Below are 17,832 nucleotides of genomic sequence, written 5' to 3'. Positions count from 1 at the left end.
GGGCTTAGGTGATTCTCTTGCCTCAGCCTCCTGAGTAGCTGGGACTACAAGCGCCCGCCACAACATCTGGCTATTTTTTTGTTGCAGTTTGGCCAGGGCCGGGTTTGAACCTGCCACCTTCAGTATATGGGGCCAGCGCCCTAATCACTGAGCCACAGGTGCTGCCCTGTATTCTCATTGTTACAAAGCAGTCGCGACCCACAGGTTGAGAACTGCTGGCTTACAGTAACCTCAAACTCCTGGGTTCAAGCAATTCCCCCAGCTCAGCCTCCCAAGTAGATGAGGCTATAGGTGCATGTGCACACCTAGCTAATTATTTTTATTTATTTATTTTTTTAGAAATGAGATCTCACTGTGTTGCCCAGGGTAGTCTCAAACTTCTGCCCTCAAGCGAGCCTCCTGCCTTGGCCTTTCAAAGTGCTAGGATTACAACTTTGAGCCACTACCACTGGCCTCTAATGTTTCTTTTACAGTTTCTTAAATTAAATGTTCAGCTTGTTGACTTGTTGACTGCTTTAGCTATATATCTAGATTACAGCATCACAGGCCCAACTGCCTACTCAACATCTCCACTTTCTCACCATTAGGCACCCCAAGCTTAATATGGCCCAAACAGAATTCTTGATCTGCACCTCTGAAAAAGTGTTTTTCCTCTAGTTTTCCTCATCATGGTGAAAAGCACCCTTATTCAATTAGTAACTCAAGCTCAAAACTCAGGATTCATCCCTGTTTCTTCTCTTTTGCCATATCCTACATCCAGTCCTTTGGCTTGATTTTGAAAACATATCTTGAATCTCATAACTTCTCTATCATCTCTGGGTGGTGCCTGTAGCTCAAAGGAATAGGGCACTGACCCCATATGTCGGACGTGATGGGTTCAAACCCAGCCTCAGCCAAAAAAAAAAAATCACTATCATCTCATTCTCCTAGATTGTTGCCAGGGCCTCCCAACTGGCCTCTTGCTCTTAGATTTGTCCCACCACAGCCAGTTATCCACTCTGCACATACACACATAGGCCTAATAATGTGTGCTTCCAGCTCGAAATCCTCCAATGACTTATCATGCTGGAATAAATGCCCAGTTCTCCTAGTGGCCCTGGCTGCCTCTCCCATCACCAACAACATTGGCCTCCTTGTTGTTGCCCAAGATGCCAGGCATAGTCTTAAGGCCTTTGAATTTGGCCAGAATGTTCTTTCCCAAGATATCCATATGGAGGAATAAAATGAGAGCAAAAGCCAGTGCATATGTAAACAGTGCTCTCTTTACTCTTGCTTTACCAGTCTCAAAGCTCTTATCACTCTGTGAAATTATATGCTTGTTCAGTACGAATCTTCCTCACAAGAATGTTAATTTGTTGTCTTGTTCAGTACTGTGCCATTCATTTTTTAAATGGGGATAGGGACCCAAATCAAAATCAGAAGCTTCCTTGTTAAGTATAGAACTAGCACAAGGAACACTGAATGGATTGGATGAGAATTGGTACAGGCTAAGGTCACCTTAAAATATTCTGTTGAACACCCATTGTCTAGAACTTTTCTCATACTCTTTAAATATTTTCCTGAAACAGAATTTCTGGATCTAAGCTCCAAATCACCTCGCCCAGAAGAGGAAGTGCTGGATCTCAGCTCCCAAATTACATCTTCCAGGCAAACCTAAGCGCTACTTCTTCTGGGCTCCTATTGTCCCTTATTCACACCTCCACCAAAACATCTGAGTTGGAAGTGACAGGTCTTAGGTAGCCTTGGCATGCACCCTCTCTCCCAACCAAAATTCTGCGAAGGCTAGGGCTGTGATTTGCTGTCAGTTTACTCCCAGCTCTTATGAGACTGTGGCACTGGGCAGGCTTGGATGAAATAATGCAGTGAGTAGGCCTCTTAAACCAAAGTCCCTTGGCCAGAACGTCAAACTCCAAGGCAGGCAATTTTGCTGCTTGTGCTGAAGATGGTGATATTGAGAAAATGCGGATGCAGCGAAATGTTTACTGCAGCATACTCAATGCATTTATGGATAGCAGGTTATCAGCCCGGTAGAGCCGCGCAAACGGGCGTTCCGAGCCTAGGCCTTCGCTTGCCCAGCATCCGCAAGGGCCCCATTAATTCCTAACATTCAAATTACGCCCAGTAAACCAGTTCTTCCACGCCCCAGCCGCCTCTTTTCTGCAAGTGACAGCCGACTGCAACCAATCGGCAGCTGGATAGGGATCTTCCCCCTTTTCCCTGGCTGAAATGGGCAGGAACTCCGACCAATTGACTGCGTCGCCGCTGATGCCCCGGCCCGGCCTAGCCTCCGCAGCCAATAATAAGCGGGCTCGCGGCGGTGCCGGGGGCGGGGCGAGGGCGCGCAGGTGCAGCAGCGCGCAGGCCGCCCGGGAGGGCGGGGCACGACGTCGGCCGTGCGGGGTCCCGGCGTCGGCGGCGCGCGCGCTCCCTCCTCTCGGAGAGAGGGCTGTGGTAAAAAACCGTCCGGAAAATGGCCGCCGCCGCCGCCGCCGCGCCGAGCGGAGGAGGAGGAGGAGGCGAGGAAGAGAGACTGTGAGTGGGGCCGCCGCCGCCGCGGGCTGGGACCTTTGCCGGGGGGCGGGAGACAGGGGCGGGACGTGGCGCGGGAGGGACTTGCGGGGTCGGACGACACCGCTGGCGGATGGCGTCCCTCCTCTCTACCCTCCCCCTCCCGCCGGTGGCGGCTCTCCCCTCGGTCCGTCACCCGCGCTCGTTGGTGACCGTCCTCGGCGCTGCCTCCCCGGAGGGAGCCTCCTTCGCTTGACGCCACCCTCCCTCTTGCCCGCTCTCGGCGCACATCCCGGCCCCAGCCCCGAGAGCGCCCCTGTCGCTGGGGCTTCGCTGGTTGGGGCTGCGCGCGCTCCTGCCCTTTTCGGGGTTTGGGCCGCGGCGCCGTCGCGCGCCCGCGGCCCCGGCCTCTTTGGATTGCTCTCTTCCCTCTCCCTCCCTCGCGCGCCCCCTCTCCCGTTACTCGGCTCCCCCCACCGCCGGCGCGCGTGCGCAGTTCGCCTCCCGTCGGGAGAGTGCGCCACAAGGGCTTCGGCGCTCTCACCCCCATTTCCAGGCTTTGCCTCCCCCTCTTTCTCTCCCATTCCGTGACTTTTGGCCCCCACTGCGAGCGAGTCGGTCCACCAGTTTCTCTCCCCATCTAACAGGAACAAGTAGGTGGGGATTATTGTCCATCCGCAAAAGGGACTAGACATTGTGTTCCTGGGTCCCACAGCTCATAAATAGGTGATTATAGTTCCCATCAAAGCGACCGTGCAACCGGCCACACCTGAGGCTTTTTGGTGGGAGCGTACTCGCAGGGCGCTCAGAGGTTCTTTGGGGGTGCTGTGGCCTCGGAATATGAGCGCTCTCCCATCCTCCCTCCTTCGCCGGCGATCATCCAGTTACATAAGTGGAATGGGACATAGTATGTAACAGGCTCTCATTGCCCTGGAGCTCTCAGGATCACCAGTACCAGATGGGACAAGTTCATCACAACGCTGTCTCTCCTGTGGATTGTCCCTAAAAGTTTATTCTTTTTTTCAGTTTCGTTATAACTGAAATCACCCAAACTGAAACTCAGGTGACTTTTATGTGGCAATGGCAATGTTTCTGTGGTTTTGTTCTGAAGACGTAAGCTCATGATAAGTCTAAACATGAGACTCACAGAGAGACTGTTAATGACGTTGCTAAGTGTGGACCTCGAGTGGGAAAGGGGAAAGCTTGCTGTGAAATATCTCCATGACGGTTGCTTGTGTTGTGAGTGTGTTTGGGTGTGGGTTGGTCACAGCAGAAATGGGCTCCACCACAAAAATTGATATTCCTGACTCATGGTCAGGCAGATGTGTGCTTCTGGTTTTTCCAGGAACAGGAATGGGCTCTGGTGTGCCATTTGTACTTGTGTGTTTGGTGTGTGGAATTAGTACCCCCCAATTGGGAGATGATACGGTGGAAATTCAGGGGGTAGTTGGTGATCATGGTACCAAACCTATTGGTGTGTGGCTCTCAGTGGCTTAGATGTTGTAGGACTCTCAAGTTTTAGGCATCTTGATATCCTGTAAAAATGAACTGTATACTGGCCTCAAGAGTAAAATTCACTCATAGGCAATTATTACTCCAGGTAATTTTGGGTTTTGTGACTGGTATTTTCATCTGGATTTCCAGTCAGGAAGCTTGGTTTTATTTTCTCACTGGGAAATGTCAGAACCTTTAAGAGCACAATCAGTCTAGTAGAGGTATAATTGATTAAGTCCCCATAGATATCCATTCATGGCAGTTCAGCTAAGTGGCTGATGACTAGGGTGGGCACATTCACATCTACACGCAGACACATAAACCTCATTTGGCGAAGATTCCAGGGTTTGCACATCTGAGCTTGAGACATGACAACTTAAGATTTCTGCTTTGTTTTTCATAGTTGGCACTTTGTTCACCCCTTCAGAAACCCTGTACCCCTTTAAACAGCGCAGGCAGCTTCCAGAATATAGTTTCTTGGGAGGCGCCTGTGGCTCAGTGAGTAGGGCGCCGGCCCCATATACCGAGGGTGGTGGGTTCAAACCCAGCCCCGGCCAAACTGCGACTAAAAATAGCTGGTCGTTGTGGCGGGCGCCTGTAGTCCCAGCTACTTGGGAGGCTGAGGCAGAAGAATCGCCTAAGCCCAGGAGTTGGAGGTTGCTGGAGCGACTCCACTGCACTCTACTGAGGGCGAAAAGGTGGGACTCTGTCTCTACAAAAAAAAAAAAAAAAAAAAAAAACCCAGAATATAGTTTCTCTCCAAAGTGCCTGGTGGCACCTGAAGTCAGCATGCCCTGACAGCTGGAAGAAACCTTCTACGGCTTTCTTGCCAGTACCAGCCTATTATACCTTCCTATTTTCTGTTACTAAAAATGTGCCTGGACCCCTTTAAACTTAGATTATCAGGTCTTTGTTTCAACAGATAGGAGAGCATCATGCAGTCAGTCCTACTCTGACTTTTGTGCTAGTTGAATCCTGAGATAGGTCTGGGGTAAGGCATGGATCACTGTGATTTCAAAGGGGTACTTGCGTTCTGTGTTTTTATTTTATTGTATTTTTTTTGTTGTTGCAGTTGTCGTTGTTTAGCTGGCCCAGGCTGGGTTTGAACCCACCACCCTCCGGGCATGTGGCCGGCCCCATAACCATTGTGCCACGGGAGCCTGGTGTTTTTATTTCTTATTTTTTGAGACAGAGTCTCACTCTGCTGCCCAGCCTAGAGTGCCATGGTGTCAGCCTAGCTCACACTAACTTCAAACTCCTGAACTCAAGCAAACTTCTGAGCTCCTGCCTTGGCCTCTATTCTGTGTTTTTATTTCCAGCCAGAGTCATTTGCTCTGCCTGCTTTGCCTCCATGCAACCTAGACTAGTGGGGCAGGGAGGCAAAGCTGTGGAGTTTGAAAGAAAAACTGACTAGATGAGCCCACTGTGATACTGGCCCCACCCAAACATTCTTTCCACCACGCAGAAATGGAAGAAGTGCATTTCTGTAACCTAGGGTAAAGAATAGTAGAGGTAAAATTGTTAGTTCCTTCCTTGAGCCTGCTTTCTACTACTAAGGTTGGGACTATTTGCATGATAAATGACGTGTTCTAGAACCTGAAATAAAGATGAATATCAGTGGAAATCTTAATTGATTAAGAGCATTTTGTCACCAGGCTGCCTATCTGAAAAGGAGGAAACATTTGACGTTGGTAATAACTAATGTTTTAAGTGCATGGGGTAAAGCACAGTCCTAGACTGTTGAGTTCCAGAGAGCACGGCAGGATACTTGCTTGTTTTTGCTGCTCTCTGCTTTGGTGACAGCCATGCAGACCAGTCTTCTGTGGTTGTTAGAAAAAGTCTTTTGGTAGGGGGGATAGAACAGTATTGTTGCTGCATTGGAAAGGCCTTGTCTTTAGTGCTTCCAAACCAGCCCTTCCCAGTCAAGCTGCTGCTGTTCAGTCAAATGCTGTGCCTTTACATCATTTTGGGTAGGACAAATGTAAATAGTCTCTCCTCTTTCAGCTTGTTTACACAAAAGTTATGCCCTTCTGCTTTTACCTGTTCTCTACTTTTCCCTTGCAAAGAACCTTTTCCTAATGAAAGCTTGATTTACATGCTGTTGCTTAAATACTAGGTTCCACCACTTTGATAGTAGGTATGGTGCTTGGGTTTACTGAGTGGGAGCTGGAATTTAGGGGTAGGCAGGGTATCCCCACTCCCATATCAAGGGAGGGTGACTATCCATTAAAAAATAAAGCCTGGGCCTTCATAACTTCTTCAGGGCACACTTATGCTGGGTCTGCTGGCTTATGAATGTGTCCTCACCACAGTGTGTAGCTACTGTTGAGTTTCTGCAGATGTCTGGACTCTTGTTATTGCTTCTGAAGTTGACAGGACCAAGCCTTAATAAGGATGTGCTTCCTTGTCTAAGAGCCAGAAGATGTTATATATATGGACTTTTTTATTGGGTTCTCAACTGCTCTTATTTTCTGGCTTTTTTTTTTTTCCTTGAAACCTTGAATTAATCAAAGACCATAAACTTTCAGAACTAGAAGGAATCTTAGTCCAGCTCCCTCAATTTGCAAGGTAAAAAAATTTTTTTTGAGACAGTCTCACTATGTTACCCTCAGTAGAGTGCTGTGGCATCACAGCTCACAGCGACCTCAAACTCTTGAGCTTAAGTGATTCTCTTGCCTCAGCTTCCCAAGTAGCTGGGACTACAGGTGCCCACCACAATACCTGGCTATTTTTGTTGTTGTTGCAGTTGTTGTTTTAGCTGGCCTAAGCCGAGTTTGAACCTGCCAGCCTCGGTGCATGTGGCTGGCTCCCTACCCATTCAGCTATGGGTGCCACCCTAAAAAACTTGTGTCTGTGAGAAGTTGTGACTTTTCCAGGGCCTCTCAGCCAGGATTTGGTTTTTATTATATGGCTAACCAAGTAATACTATTAACTTGACATCTGGGATTTCAAAGTATTCTAAGATTTGACTGTTCATGGGAATTATGAGGCTTCACTGTACCCCAAAAGATAATTCTAAGTGCTGGTAGCTATAGACCAGTAAAAGACTTGATGGGAGTTGCCCTTCTTGTGAGTTTGAGTAGATGAGTAATTGTTGAATAGTCCCTAAATTGTATACGATGAGCTTTTAGTCTAAATTTAAAAGTATTACTCTTGGGATTGCCCTGGTATTAGAGATTAGCTAATTAACATGCTGCCTTTTAGGTTTTAACATGGTAATGATGGTTATCTTGTGACAAACAATACAGTGACAAAAGTCCTTTTTTGAACAATATTCAAAAGCAAAAGAGAAACTATCAGCTTAATAACTCAGTTTGTTGAACCTTCAGATTTACCGATCTGAGAGGCTTAAAAGTGATTGCTCTGAAATAGACTTGCTTATTTTAGATGATACTTTTGGAACTCTCAGGGTGCTTGGTTTCCTTTGCTGCTGCTTTTTCCCCTTGGGGTTAAAGCACCTTGGTGTTACAGCAGCTTGTTCTAAGTTCAGTTGCTTGAAAAAGAAGGGAGACTTTGCCATGTGTTCTTTGGAGGGTGATATTTTGATGTCGTGTGTTATCTTGAACATGTATTCTCTCCCCAAGTATTTCTGTATGACGTGGTGGAAAAAATACTTGTCAGATGTCACCACTCATGGTAGGCTTTGTAGTGTCCAAGTGTCCCCCAAGGTGACAAGACTTATGATAGTGTCAATTCTAAAGAGCATGAATCTTTCCTTTATTTTGGCACCATGTGTTACTTGCCAGTAATTTGCAGTTTGTCCTTTGTTTCTAGCTAGGTAAGCTGGGAAATAGGGTAGTACTTTGTCTATCCATTTATCTTATGCGTTTATCTTCAGAATGTCCCAAATAGCCTTGGGAAAAAGGTTGTGCAGCTCAATGGGAGCTTTCAACTTACAATTTTCTTTGTTTTAGGCTCCATAAAAATACAGCCTCACCAGTTCCTGCTTTGATGTGACATGTGACTCCCCAGAATACACCTTGCTTCTGTAGACCAGCTCCAACAGGATTCCATAGTAGCTGGGATGTTAGGGCTCAGGTAAGTAACCTTCCTTTTTTTTTTTTTAGTATATGTCCTGGTTTGGCCATCTGTTTTTAAAAACAAAAGGAAAAAAAAGATATACAACTCTTGGACAGTATAAAAGTACCCCAAAGACTAAAGACTTAACTGTGCCAAACTGTGCCATATAATAAAAAAAAGTCACTTCCCTGAGCCCTGAAAGGTTAGTTTTGGTAGGGTTACTTGGTAGCTACAGGGTGTTCTGAGGGCGGGCATCAGATTAGAGCCGGAACTGGTGATCTGCAACTTCAGTTCACCTTTAAGCAGGTTGGCTGACCTGAGAGCGCGGGTACTGGGTTCTTCACTTGTGCTGCCGCTCTTGCCTAGTGGTCTTCACCATGATTTGTTTGCTTTGCTTTTGGGTAAATTACTTACTGGCTAGGATTAGTGAGCAGTGGTAATGTATTTTCAGGTATGGGGACTAGTGTGGTCCCCTAAAAGGATACCTCCTGAAAGCTGTCACAGAATAGCAAGGCCCCTGGCTAGGTGGCATGTGCCTGCCACACTCCTATAGCAACTGAAGACAGTGCCTAGACATACATCTGGCTTTTGGGGTTCTAGAGCAGGATGAGTGCTTTGTGAAATGTGAGGATCCGAGTTATTCTAGGTCTGACATTCAGGTGCTCTATCAGTTGCACTTTGAACTGCTTTGGTACCACTGTGTGGACTTTAGTTTTGTAAAAATGAATGGTTCCTTAGTTTCCCAGCTGTCAGGCTCAAAATCTCAAGTTTTTGTTTGTTTTGTTGTTGTTTTTGTTGTTGTTGAGATAAGGTCTTGCTTTGTTGACCAGGCTGGAATTCAGTGGTGTGATCATCACTGCAGCCTGAAACTCACGTTGTCTTCCTGCCTCAGCCTCCTTAGTAGCTAGGACTACAGGGCTCATGCCTCCATGCCTGGCTAATTTTTTAATTTTTCGTAGAGTCAGGGCCTCACTTTATTGTCCAGGCTGATCTCAAAACTCCTGGCATCAAGCAATCCTCTCTCCTTGGCCTCCCAAAGTGCTGTGATTACAGGCATTAGCCACCCCTACCTGGCCCACATTTGATGTTTTGGCACCTGGATTTTAAAAATTCTGTGTGGTAAAGCAAAGTGTTCCAATTGAATTTTCTTGTTTCTTTTCCTAAGGAAAAAAAAATGTGAGTTTTCGCATATGCTGCCATTGTGATTCCAGCTGAGACCCCAAGTAGCACTTTGTTGTGTCTCTCTAGTGCAGTGGTTCTCAACCTGTGGGTCGCGATCCACTGGAACTGTATTAAAGGACCACTGCATTAGGAAGGTTTAGAACCACTATTCTAGTGGTTTCTGATACCTCAGTATAAAGCTATTGTAGACATCCATGACAAATAGCCCATTTGGGGATTATGGTGGGGGCAAGGTTTAGGTGGAAGAGAATAGAAAGTGTAAATGGAAGTGAAGGGTGTCAAGCTGCCTCCAAGTCTCAAATTTGGTTCTACTGATCCTGTGACTCAAATTGTCATTCCCCTTAACTGCTGCGGGGTTTGCGCTGGTCTCTGCTGACAGGATGTTCTTTGTACTCCACATATTTATGCTTGTGGGAGTTGGATGGTTAGTGCTTTGTGCTTTGTCTCGGAAATTGTGTGGACTAAATGTAATATGGGCAGTGAATGGGTTTCTTCTGGTAGATGTTGGTCCTGAGGGTGGTTTGTATTTTTTAATAGTCACAGATTACGAATGGATTTTATAAAAGAGGCAGTAGTGATGCTATACAGTTTTTCCTAAGAAATATAGACAGGAAGAGTTCTTTTTAAAATCTCTTACTGCTTATGAATGGGAAAGGTGCAGCCATTTGAGCTTCAAGGAACTTTTAAGGGAATTCTCAAAAGACAAAACCTGTGTTTAGTAGATAAATGTTTGATATCTTACTATTTTTCATCTTTTACCTTTTAAAAAATTGCAAAAATAATACATGCTTTTATCAAATCAAACCACTTAAAAGTTTATCAAGTAAAAAAAAGAAAGCTCCAGCTCAGTGTCTGTAGCACAGTGGTTACAGCACTAGCCACATATACTGAGGCCGGCAGGTTCGAACCCAGCCCCAGCCAGGTAAACAGCAGTGACAACTGCCACAAAAAAATAGCTGGCCGTTTTGGTGGGTGCCTGTAGTCCCAGCTGCTTGGGAGACTGAGGCAAGAGACTCGCTTAAGCCCAAGAGTTTGAGGTTGCTGTGAGCCATGATGCCACAGCACTCTACGAGGGCCACACAATGAGACTCTGTCAAAAAAAAAAAAAAAAAAAAAGAATGAAAGCTCCTTACCCTCTTCTCCCACTGCTCAGAGTAACTGCTGTTAATACCTTAACGTAGATCCTTCTAAATCTTCTAAGACTATAGTATGCACTTTTGTGTTTTTAAGAAAGAAGATGGTATTACATATACATATTCTGCTATCCATCTCACATATTTATTTCTGCCTCATTTCTTTTAAATAGCAGTGTAGTCTGATGCTGACTTACCATCATGCATTTCATCATCCCTCTATTGGATTTCCCAATGGTTTGCTATTAAAAATACTGTGAGATTGAACTTCCTCATGTGCCAGTCTTTTTGAAGAACGGCTGCCTAGACTTGGAGTTGCTGGTGGTACTGCCACATCACCTTTCAAAATGGCTATCCCAGTTCCCACGACAATCTGAGAAAGTATTATTTTCCCAATCCCTCTCAGAATCAGATATGCATCTTTCAAGTTGATGTTCGTGGATTATTACTGAAGCTGAACCTCAGTAATCGTTGGCCTTTCGTATTTGGTCTTTGTGAATTGCCTGTTCTTGTTCTCTATTCATTCTTCTATTAGGATATGTCTTTTTAAATTGATTTGTAAGAATTCTTAATGTATTAAAGTTTAACTTTTTGTCATTATGTGATATTTTTCCTACTTTGTCATATGTCCTGATTCCACTTGTCTTTTTGTTATAAAAAATTTCTCTTACTAGGTCTTTTGTTTATATACTTAGAAAGTCCTTTCCTACTCTAAGAAAAAATCAGTAGTCACCTGTGTTTTCTTTCTTCCTAAAAAAAATTGATAATGTGCTATAGTCACACAATATTTAATACATACAAAAGAACCTTATAGGTAAGTTGTCCTATGTTTTTCCTGTGTTTTTTTAAATACCTGTTTTTGTATTTAACTGTGGGATAGGATGAAGTCTAGGACCCACTTAGCCAGTTGTGTCTTAGCCATTTGGTGAATCAGTCATCTGATCATCACCTTTAACAAATGCTGATTTATTCAAGTAAAGAATGTTATTTCTTAAATTTTTTCCTACATTTTCTATAAAGTTGCTTTATTTCTGAATTTTTTTCTTTAGGGGGCTTAATGACAGGCCCATCTGCAGATAATCTTTATTCACCCAACAACTATTGAGCACTTGCTTAAAGCCAGGAGTAGGGCTGAGCCCAGAAGTAGCACCTTCTCTTTGTCTGGAGTTAAGGTTACAGTGTTCATTTTAGAAGACTTGAGAAAATAGCAGATCATCACAAGAGCAGGTTTTAGATAAATAAGGAGGAATCCAGAGGGTTGTGTGTATATGTGCATGCTTTAAATTCTGGCATGTGAATTAAGAGATTTACGATAGACCATGACATAAGCATAATTTGTTTTCCAACTCGTGTAACTGGTTTTAAATTATGATGATGGTAACTTTTTTTTCCATCGAAACAGTTCTGTATTCATCTAGCTTGGTTATGATGGAATGAAAGTTGTATACTGGTAAAAATGATAATTTTCTTCTATGATGATTTTGAAGCTTTTCTATAATAGCTAATAAAAATAAGATAGGCTTTTAGTGAATGTATTTTTTTTTTTTGAGACAGAGTCTCACTGTGTCGCCCTCCATAGAGTACTGTGACATCACAGCTCACAGCAACCTCAAACTCTTGGGCTTAAGCGATTCTCTTACCTCAGCCTCCCAAGTAGCTGGGACTACAGGTACCCCCCACAATGCCCAGCTATTTTTTTTGTTGCAGTTGTTTAGTTGGCCTGGGCTGGGTTTGGACCTTGGTGTATGTGGCTAACACCATAACCACTGTGCTTTGGGCGCCAAGCCAGTGAATGTATTCTTAAGGTAACAAGTTTAATCTTTGGAATTTCCATCACTTAAATCTAATAAATATCCTCAAAATCGAATGGAATTCTAACTTAGATTGAAAACAAAATTTTTTTTTTTCAGACGAAGTCTCAAATTCTTGCCCTGGGTAGAGTGCCATGGCATCGTAGTTCACAGCAACCTCAAACTTTGGGCTTAAGAAATTCTCTTGCCTGAGCCTCCCAACTAGCTGGGACTACAAGTGCCTGCCACAACACCTGGCTATTTTTTGGTTGTAGCTGTTGTTTGGCAGGCCTGGGCTGTATTTGAACCCGCCAGCTCCTCTGTATGTGGCTGGTACCCTAGCTGCTGAGCTACAGGCACTGAGCCTGAAAACAAAATTTTTTTTGAGACAGGGTTGTGCTCTGTTACCGGGGGCTAGAATGCTGTCATAGCTCACTGTAACCTCAAACTCTTGGGCTCACGTGATCCTTCTGCTTCAGCCTCCCAAGTAGCTGGGACTACTGGTGCCTGCTGTAACATCCAGCTAATTTTTCTGGGTTTTTTTTTTTAATTTTATATTTTTAGTAAAGATGGGGTCCCTTGTGCTCAGGCCTGTCTCAATCTCCTTGCCTCAAATGATCTTCCTGCCTCGGCCTCCCAGAGTGCTAGGGTTACAAGTGTGCCCCACCACACCCAGCAAAAATATATTTTACTTAAAGGAGAAGGATATAATAAATGACTTACAATTAAAGGCAAGATATCTTATATAAGACTGGCGTTTTTAAAATTTTTTTTATACTTAGTTATATTGATACAGAACGAAAAAGGCAATATGAAAAGTTATAGAGCAAAAGGTCTCCCCACTACCCTGTTTCCAAGCATTGATTTTTCTCCCCAGAAGCAGCCATCATGATGATTTTAAAAATTTCTTCTTTTAAAAAAAAAAGTGTGTGTATTACATTTTTATTGTGGTAAAATAGATGTAACAAAATTTACCTTTTTAATCATTTTTGAGTATACAGTTCAGTGGCAGTAAGTCCATTCACATTGTTGTACAACTATCACCACTGGCCTCCAGAAATGTCTTCATCTTACAGGACTAAAATTCTATACCCATTAAACACTAACTCCAGTTATTTCCTCCTCCCCCACCTCCTTGGCAACCACTGTTCTGCTTTCTGTCTATATAAATTATATGGGTTTGTGTGTATACACAAGCAAACAAGAGTGGGGGTATTTTTGCACAAACTATAAAATGTAATGCACATTTGTAAAGTTTGCTCTTTTAGTTAGTATACCTTGGAGATTGTTTGGAATCAGTTCATGTAGAGCCATATCATTCTTTTTTAGGCTTGGGTTTAAATATAGTACATGGATGTACCATAATTTATTTAACCAGTTTTCTATTGATGGGTATTCGTGTTTTCAGTTTTTTAATTTTTTAATGTTGTAGTGAATATTCTTTTACATATACTATTTTGCTCACAGGCAAGTTTATCTGTAGTAGAAATTCCTAAAAGTGGATCTTGCTGGGTGAAAGGGTATATACTCCTTTTTTTTTTTTTTTTGAGACAGAGTCTCACCTTATTGCCTTCAGTAGAGTGCCATGGCTCTCTAGGGTGCTGTGGCTCACAGCTCATAGCAACCTCAACTCTTGGGCTTAAACGATTCTCTTCCCTCAGCCTCCAAGTAGCTGGGACCACAGGCGCCTGCCACAATGCCCGGCTATTTTTTCTTTTTTTTTTTTTAAGAGACGAGGTCTCGCTCTGGCTCAGGCTTGTTTCGAACTCATGAGCTCCGGCAATCCACTTGCCTCAGCTTCCCTGAGTGCTGGGATTACAGGCATGAGCTACCACACTCGACAGGATATACATTTTAAACTTTCATAGATACTGCTGAATCAGGAATGGACTTTTAATTTCAGATGTTAAAGAAAAAACTACATATGAGTAAGCACAGAAATTTATGCCTACAGTAGTTAAGCACACATATTTATGCCTGCAGTACTATTTGTAGAGATTAGAGAGCTGTTAATTAGGCTAGGAAGTAGTTCTTAGTACAAGAAAGCAAAACTTAGGAAGGTTGTGTTTCATCAGATGTAACCTCTTGTGGGCAGGATATATGAGATAGGACCTTTTATTTGATGAGGGAACTTTAGCCAGTTATTTTTTGTGAAGTTTGAAGAAAACGGAGCATTTTTATTTGGGGAGCATTCTGAGTTGTGGTAGCTGGGACTCAGAGTTGGAGATTCTCCCACAGCTGCTTGACTTTCTGCCTCATTTGTGTTGTGATATGCATAAGGAGTATCCTAGAAGTATATAAGACTACATTGCTGGTTCTTCATTTTTCTATGACTGTTGTACTCTCCCCCCCCCCACCATCTTTTCCTGTACTCTGCATAGAAATACTTTATTCATTTAACCCATAGTAACTGAGCAGGTATTATGTGTCAGTTACTGTGCTAGCTGCTGTGAACTGTTCTACCATTAGTAATCTTCTGGTCTATGGGAGGTACAGAAAGGCAAATGGGCCCTAAATTTACAAGGGGCCAACTTCTGTAATGGAAAGAAGTACCGGCCACTAAGGGAGCACATAAAAATATAGAGAGGATCCCACATAGACTAGGGGATGGGATCAAGCAAGAGACTGCTTTGAAAAATGACACTTGAGATCTGAACAATAAGGAAATGTTAACCAGGTCAAGGAGAAAGCATTAATGGGGAGAGAGGAAGGCCCAGAAGGTATGGAGGCTCAGATAGGAGAGAATCTCGAGTCTGTTCAGAGTAATTCGGTGTGTGGGGATGAGGCAGGAACACCAAGTCAGGCCGTGTGGAAGAAAGGGTTTCCATTTTCAGCTTTACAGTCAACAGATTTTCGGGCACCACTGCACCAGGTATGCTGAAAAGGCCCTGCTTTCCTATCAGGCTACATCAAGCTTTGAGATATTCCCTGCACCCCAGAAGGCAATGTAAGCTGCTTTGTCCTTCCATCCTGTCCCCACTTCCATTCCACATTGCTCTGGAGACCATCTGCCTTGAGCCACCTTCTGTTGCCTTCCTACCCCATCCATTGGTCCCCTGAGTTTCCCACTCTACTCCAGGTCTCTTCACAGAACCTTTTTTCTCTTTACTTCTGCTCCATGAGACCTAGGGGACCCATGAGGACAGGGCTTCCCCTTTTCTTGCTGTTTGTTCTTTCTTGCTCTTAAGTACTGCTCTTGTAGCTACTCAGGTAGTTTCTACCCAGACTTAGGAAATGTTAGCAGTTTGACTTATTTCTGTTAGCAGCCTTTTATGGAACTCCAGTATAACAGATCTAGCTGAATCCCAGCCCCTGGTTGTACTCTTTGCCCTGTCTTCCCAAGGTGGCCCATCCCCTGAAGATCAGGTTACTTTCTATGCAAAGTTTCTGTTGTATTTTACATTCAGTGTGCTGTATTCTATAGTGCTTTGCATATTTTTACAGTCTGATAACCCTACTATATGAAACATTCTACAGCTTACTTTTTTTACTCACCACTTGGGTTTTGAGCCAGGTCTGTGTTGCTCTGTTTAGACCATGTTCATTCATGTAACATGTCACCTTGTGCCTTGGGAACAATTTTACAACAGAAACTCAACTAACTAGAGCCCCGAGGGAGAATGGAACTGTAGAGAAACATGGATGGGCATCTGGTTTATGTTTATATCCTTTGGTCCTGTTAACCAAGAAGAAGAAATTTTTATTCCTGTGTTTGTGAAAGCTTTCCACAAAAAAAGGCACACATTTTCTAGACTTACTAATAGGGCAGTCCAAAGGTTTTATTTTTAGATTTGAAAGAAAGCAAAGCATGCTTCTGAGATATGCACATTTTACTTTGTCTCCATCTCCTTGGCAACATTCCACATTGCTGCTAAAACTTGAACTGGAGGGCAGTGCCTGTGGCTCAGTGGGTAGGACACCAGCCCCATATACCAAGGGTGGCGGGTTTGAACCCGGTCCCTGCCAAACTGCAACAAAAAAATAACCAGGAGTTGTGGTGGGCACCTGCAGTCTCAGCTACTCGGGATGCTAAGGCAAAATCACTTAAGCCCTAGAGTTGGAGGTTGCTGTGAGCTGTGATGCCACAGCACTCTACTGAGGGCAATGAATTGAGACTCTGTCTCAAAAAAAAAAAAAAGAAGCACTTTCAAGAATGAGCTAACTTTGTGTATCATTTTTGAAAATCATTAAAGAACAAAAAAAATCATTAAAACATTTTGGTTTCTTGAGGTATGTAATTTTAAATGTTATTTTTAAAATACAAATCCCATGTGTTTCTGGGTTTTGTGTTTTTGTAAACAGTGGAATGTATTAGTCCATATTTAGTACTAATTTGCTCTGCTATTTTCAACTGTTTTTGGAATTAACTTGGCAAAAAAAAAAATAGACAAATGTCTGCAGTTGTGACAGACATTTTGTCTTTTTGTTCTTTTTAACTTGAAAGTAATAATGATAACATTTAAGCACTTAGGGAAGGTTGGAAGTCTATTTATTGTTTTGAGACAGAGTCTCACTTTGTCACTCTTGGTAGAGTGCAGTGGCATCATAGCTCACAGCAACCTCAAACTCCTGTGCTCAAGCGTTCCTCTTGCCTCAGCCTCCCAAGTAGCTGGGACTACAAGTGCTGGCCACAACACCCAGCTATTTGTAGAGATGAGGTCTCGCTCTTGCTCAGGCTAGTCTCAACCCATGAGCTCAGGCAATCCACTCACCTTTGCCTCCCAGAGTGCTAGGATTACAGGCGTGAGCCACCGCGCCCAGCCTGGAAGTCTCTTTTCTTAAGTGCTGTCATTATGTTAAAAATGTTAATATGGCTCGGCGCCTGTGGCTCAAGTGGCTATGGTGCCAGCCACATACATACCTAAGGTGGCGGGTTTGAATCCAGCCCAGGCCCGCCAAACAACAATGATGGCTGCAACCAAAAAATAGCCAGGCGTTGTGGTGGGCGCCTGTGGTCCCAGCTACTCCGGAGGCTGAGGGAAGAGAATCACCTAGGCCCAAGAGCTGGAAGTTGCTGTGAGCTACGTGATGCCAGGGCACTCTACCCAGGGCGATAGAGTGAGACTCTGTCTCTACCAAAAAAAAAAAAAGTTAATATGGCTTGTAATCAATTGTATAAAATTTTTTACTCATCTTTCCAGGTTTAAGACAAAACAAACAAAAATATAATGTTTATTCAGCTCTTTAATTATGTAAGTAAAACATCATTGTAGAAAACTTAGAAAATGAATAGATACATTTGGTGTTTATCTTTCTAGACCAAAGGATTTGATTCTGGGGTTGAGAAATTCGAGGGAGGTCTGTGACCATGGATGGGGAAAACATTCCATCTTTATTTTCACTGACCTCTCACTGAAAATCCACATTTCTTTCATTGGCAATTATAGGCACCAGACCATGGTGGTATCTGGACTATACATGAGTGTCACCAAGAGAGATCAGAGATGCTTTTATATCATATTGTAGTTGTTACAAATATTTTGGAATATCATGCATGCTTATTACTTCATTACTGCATTAGGGTAATTATTAGATCCTTCTCAAGGTCTGGTTCTTTAATGATTACTGAAGAAACACATATTATTCTAGCAGCAATTCTTAAGATAATGTTGTTGGCTCGGCGCCTATAGCTCAACCGGCTAAGGTGCCAGCCACGTACACCTAAGGTGGCGGGTTCGAATCCCCAGCCCGGACCCGCCAAACAA

The 17,832-nt window shown here is 43.7% G+C and overlaps 1 protein-coding gene and 1 pseudogene across 1 annotated transcript in view; one reads left to right on the top strand and one right to left on the bottom strand.

The window, feature by feature from the left end:
- LOC100963907 overlaps positions 1–3,092 on the bottom strand; it is a 41,775-nt pseudogene extending 38,683 nt beyond the window's left edge.
- The window catches only part of MECP2 (methyl-CpG binding protein 2), a 70,095-nt gene continuing 54,649 nt past the window's right edge, over positions 2,387–17,832 (top strand). Inside the window, exons 1-2 of the mRNA XM_012813218.1 lie at positions 2,387–2,532; positions 7,917–8,040. Coding sequence (XP_012668672.1) covers positions 8,027–8,040 — 14 coding nt within the window. The 5' untranslated portion in view covers positions 2,387–2,532; positions 7,917–8,026. The remainder of the gene's footprint in view (positions 2,533–7,916; positions 8,041–17,832) is intronic.

Source organism: Otolemur garnettii, unplaced genomic scaffold (assembly GCF_000181295.1).
Source record: "Otolemur garnettii isolate 467f Iridium unplaced genomic scaffold, OtoGar3 scaffold00249, whole genome shotgun sequence".
NCBI lineage: Eukaryota > Metazoa > Chordata > Mammalia > Primates > Galagidae > Otolemur > Otolemur garnettii.
This window is presented reverse-complemented; position numbering and strand designations above follow the sequence as displayed.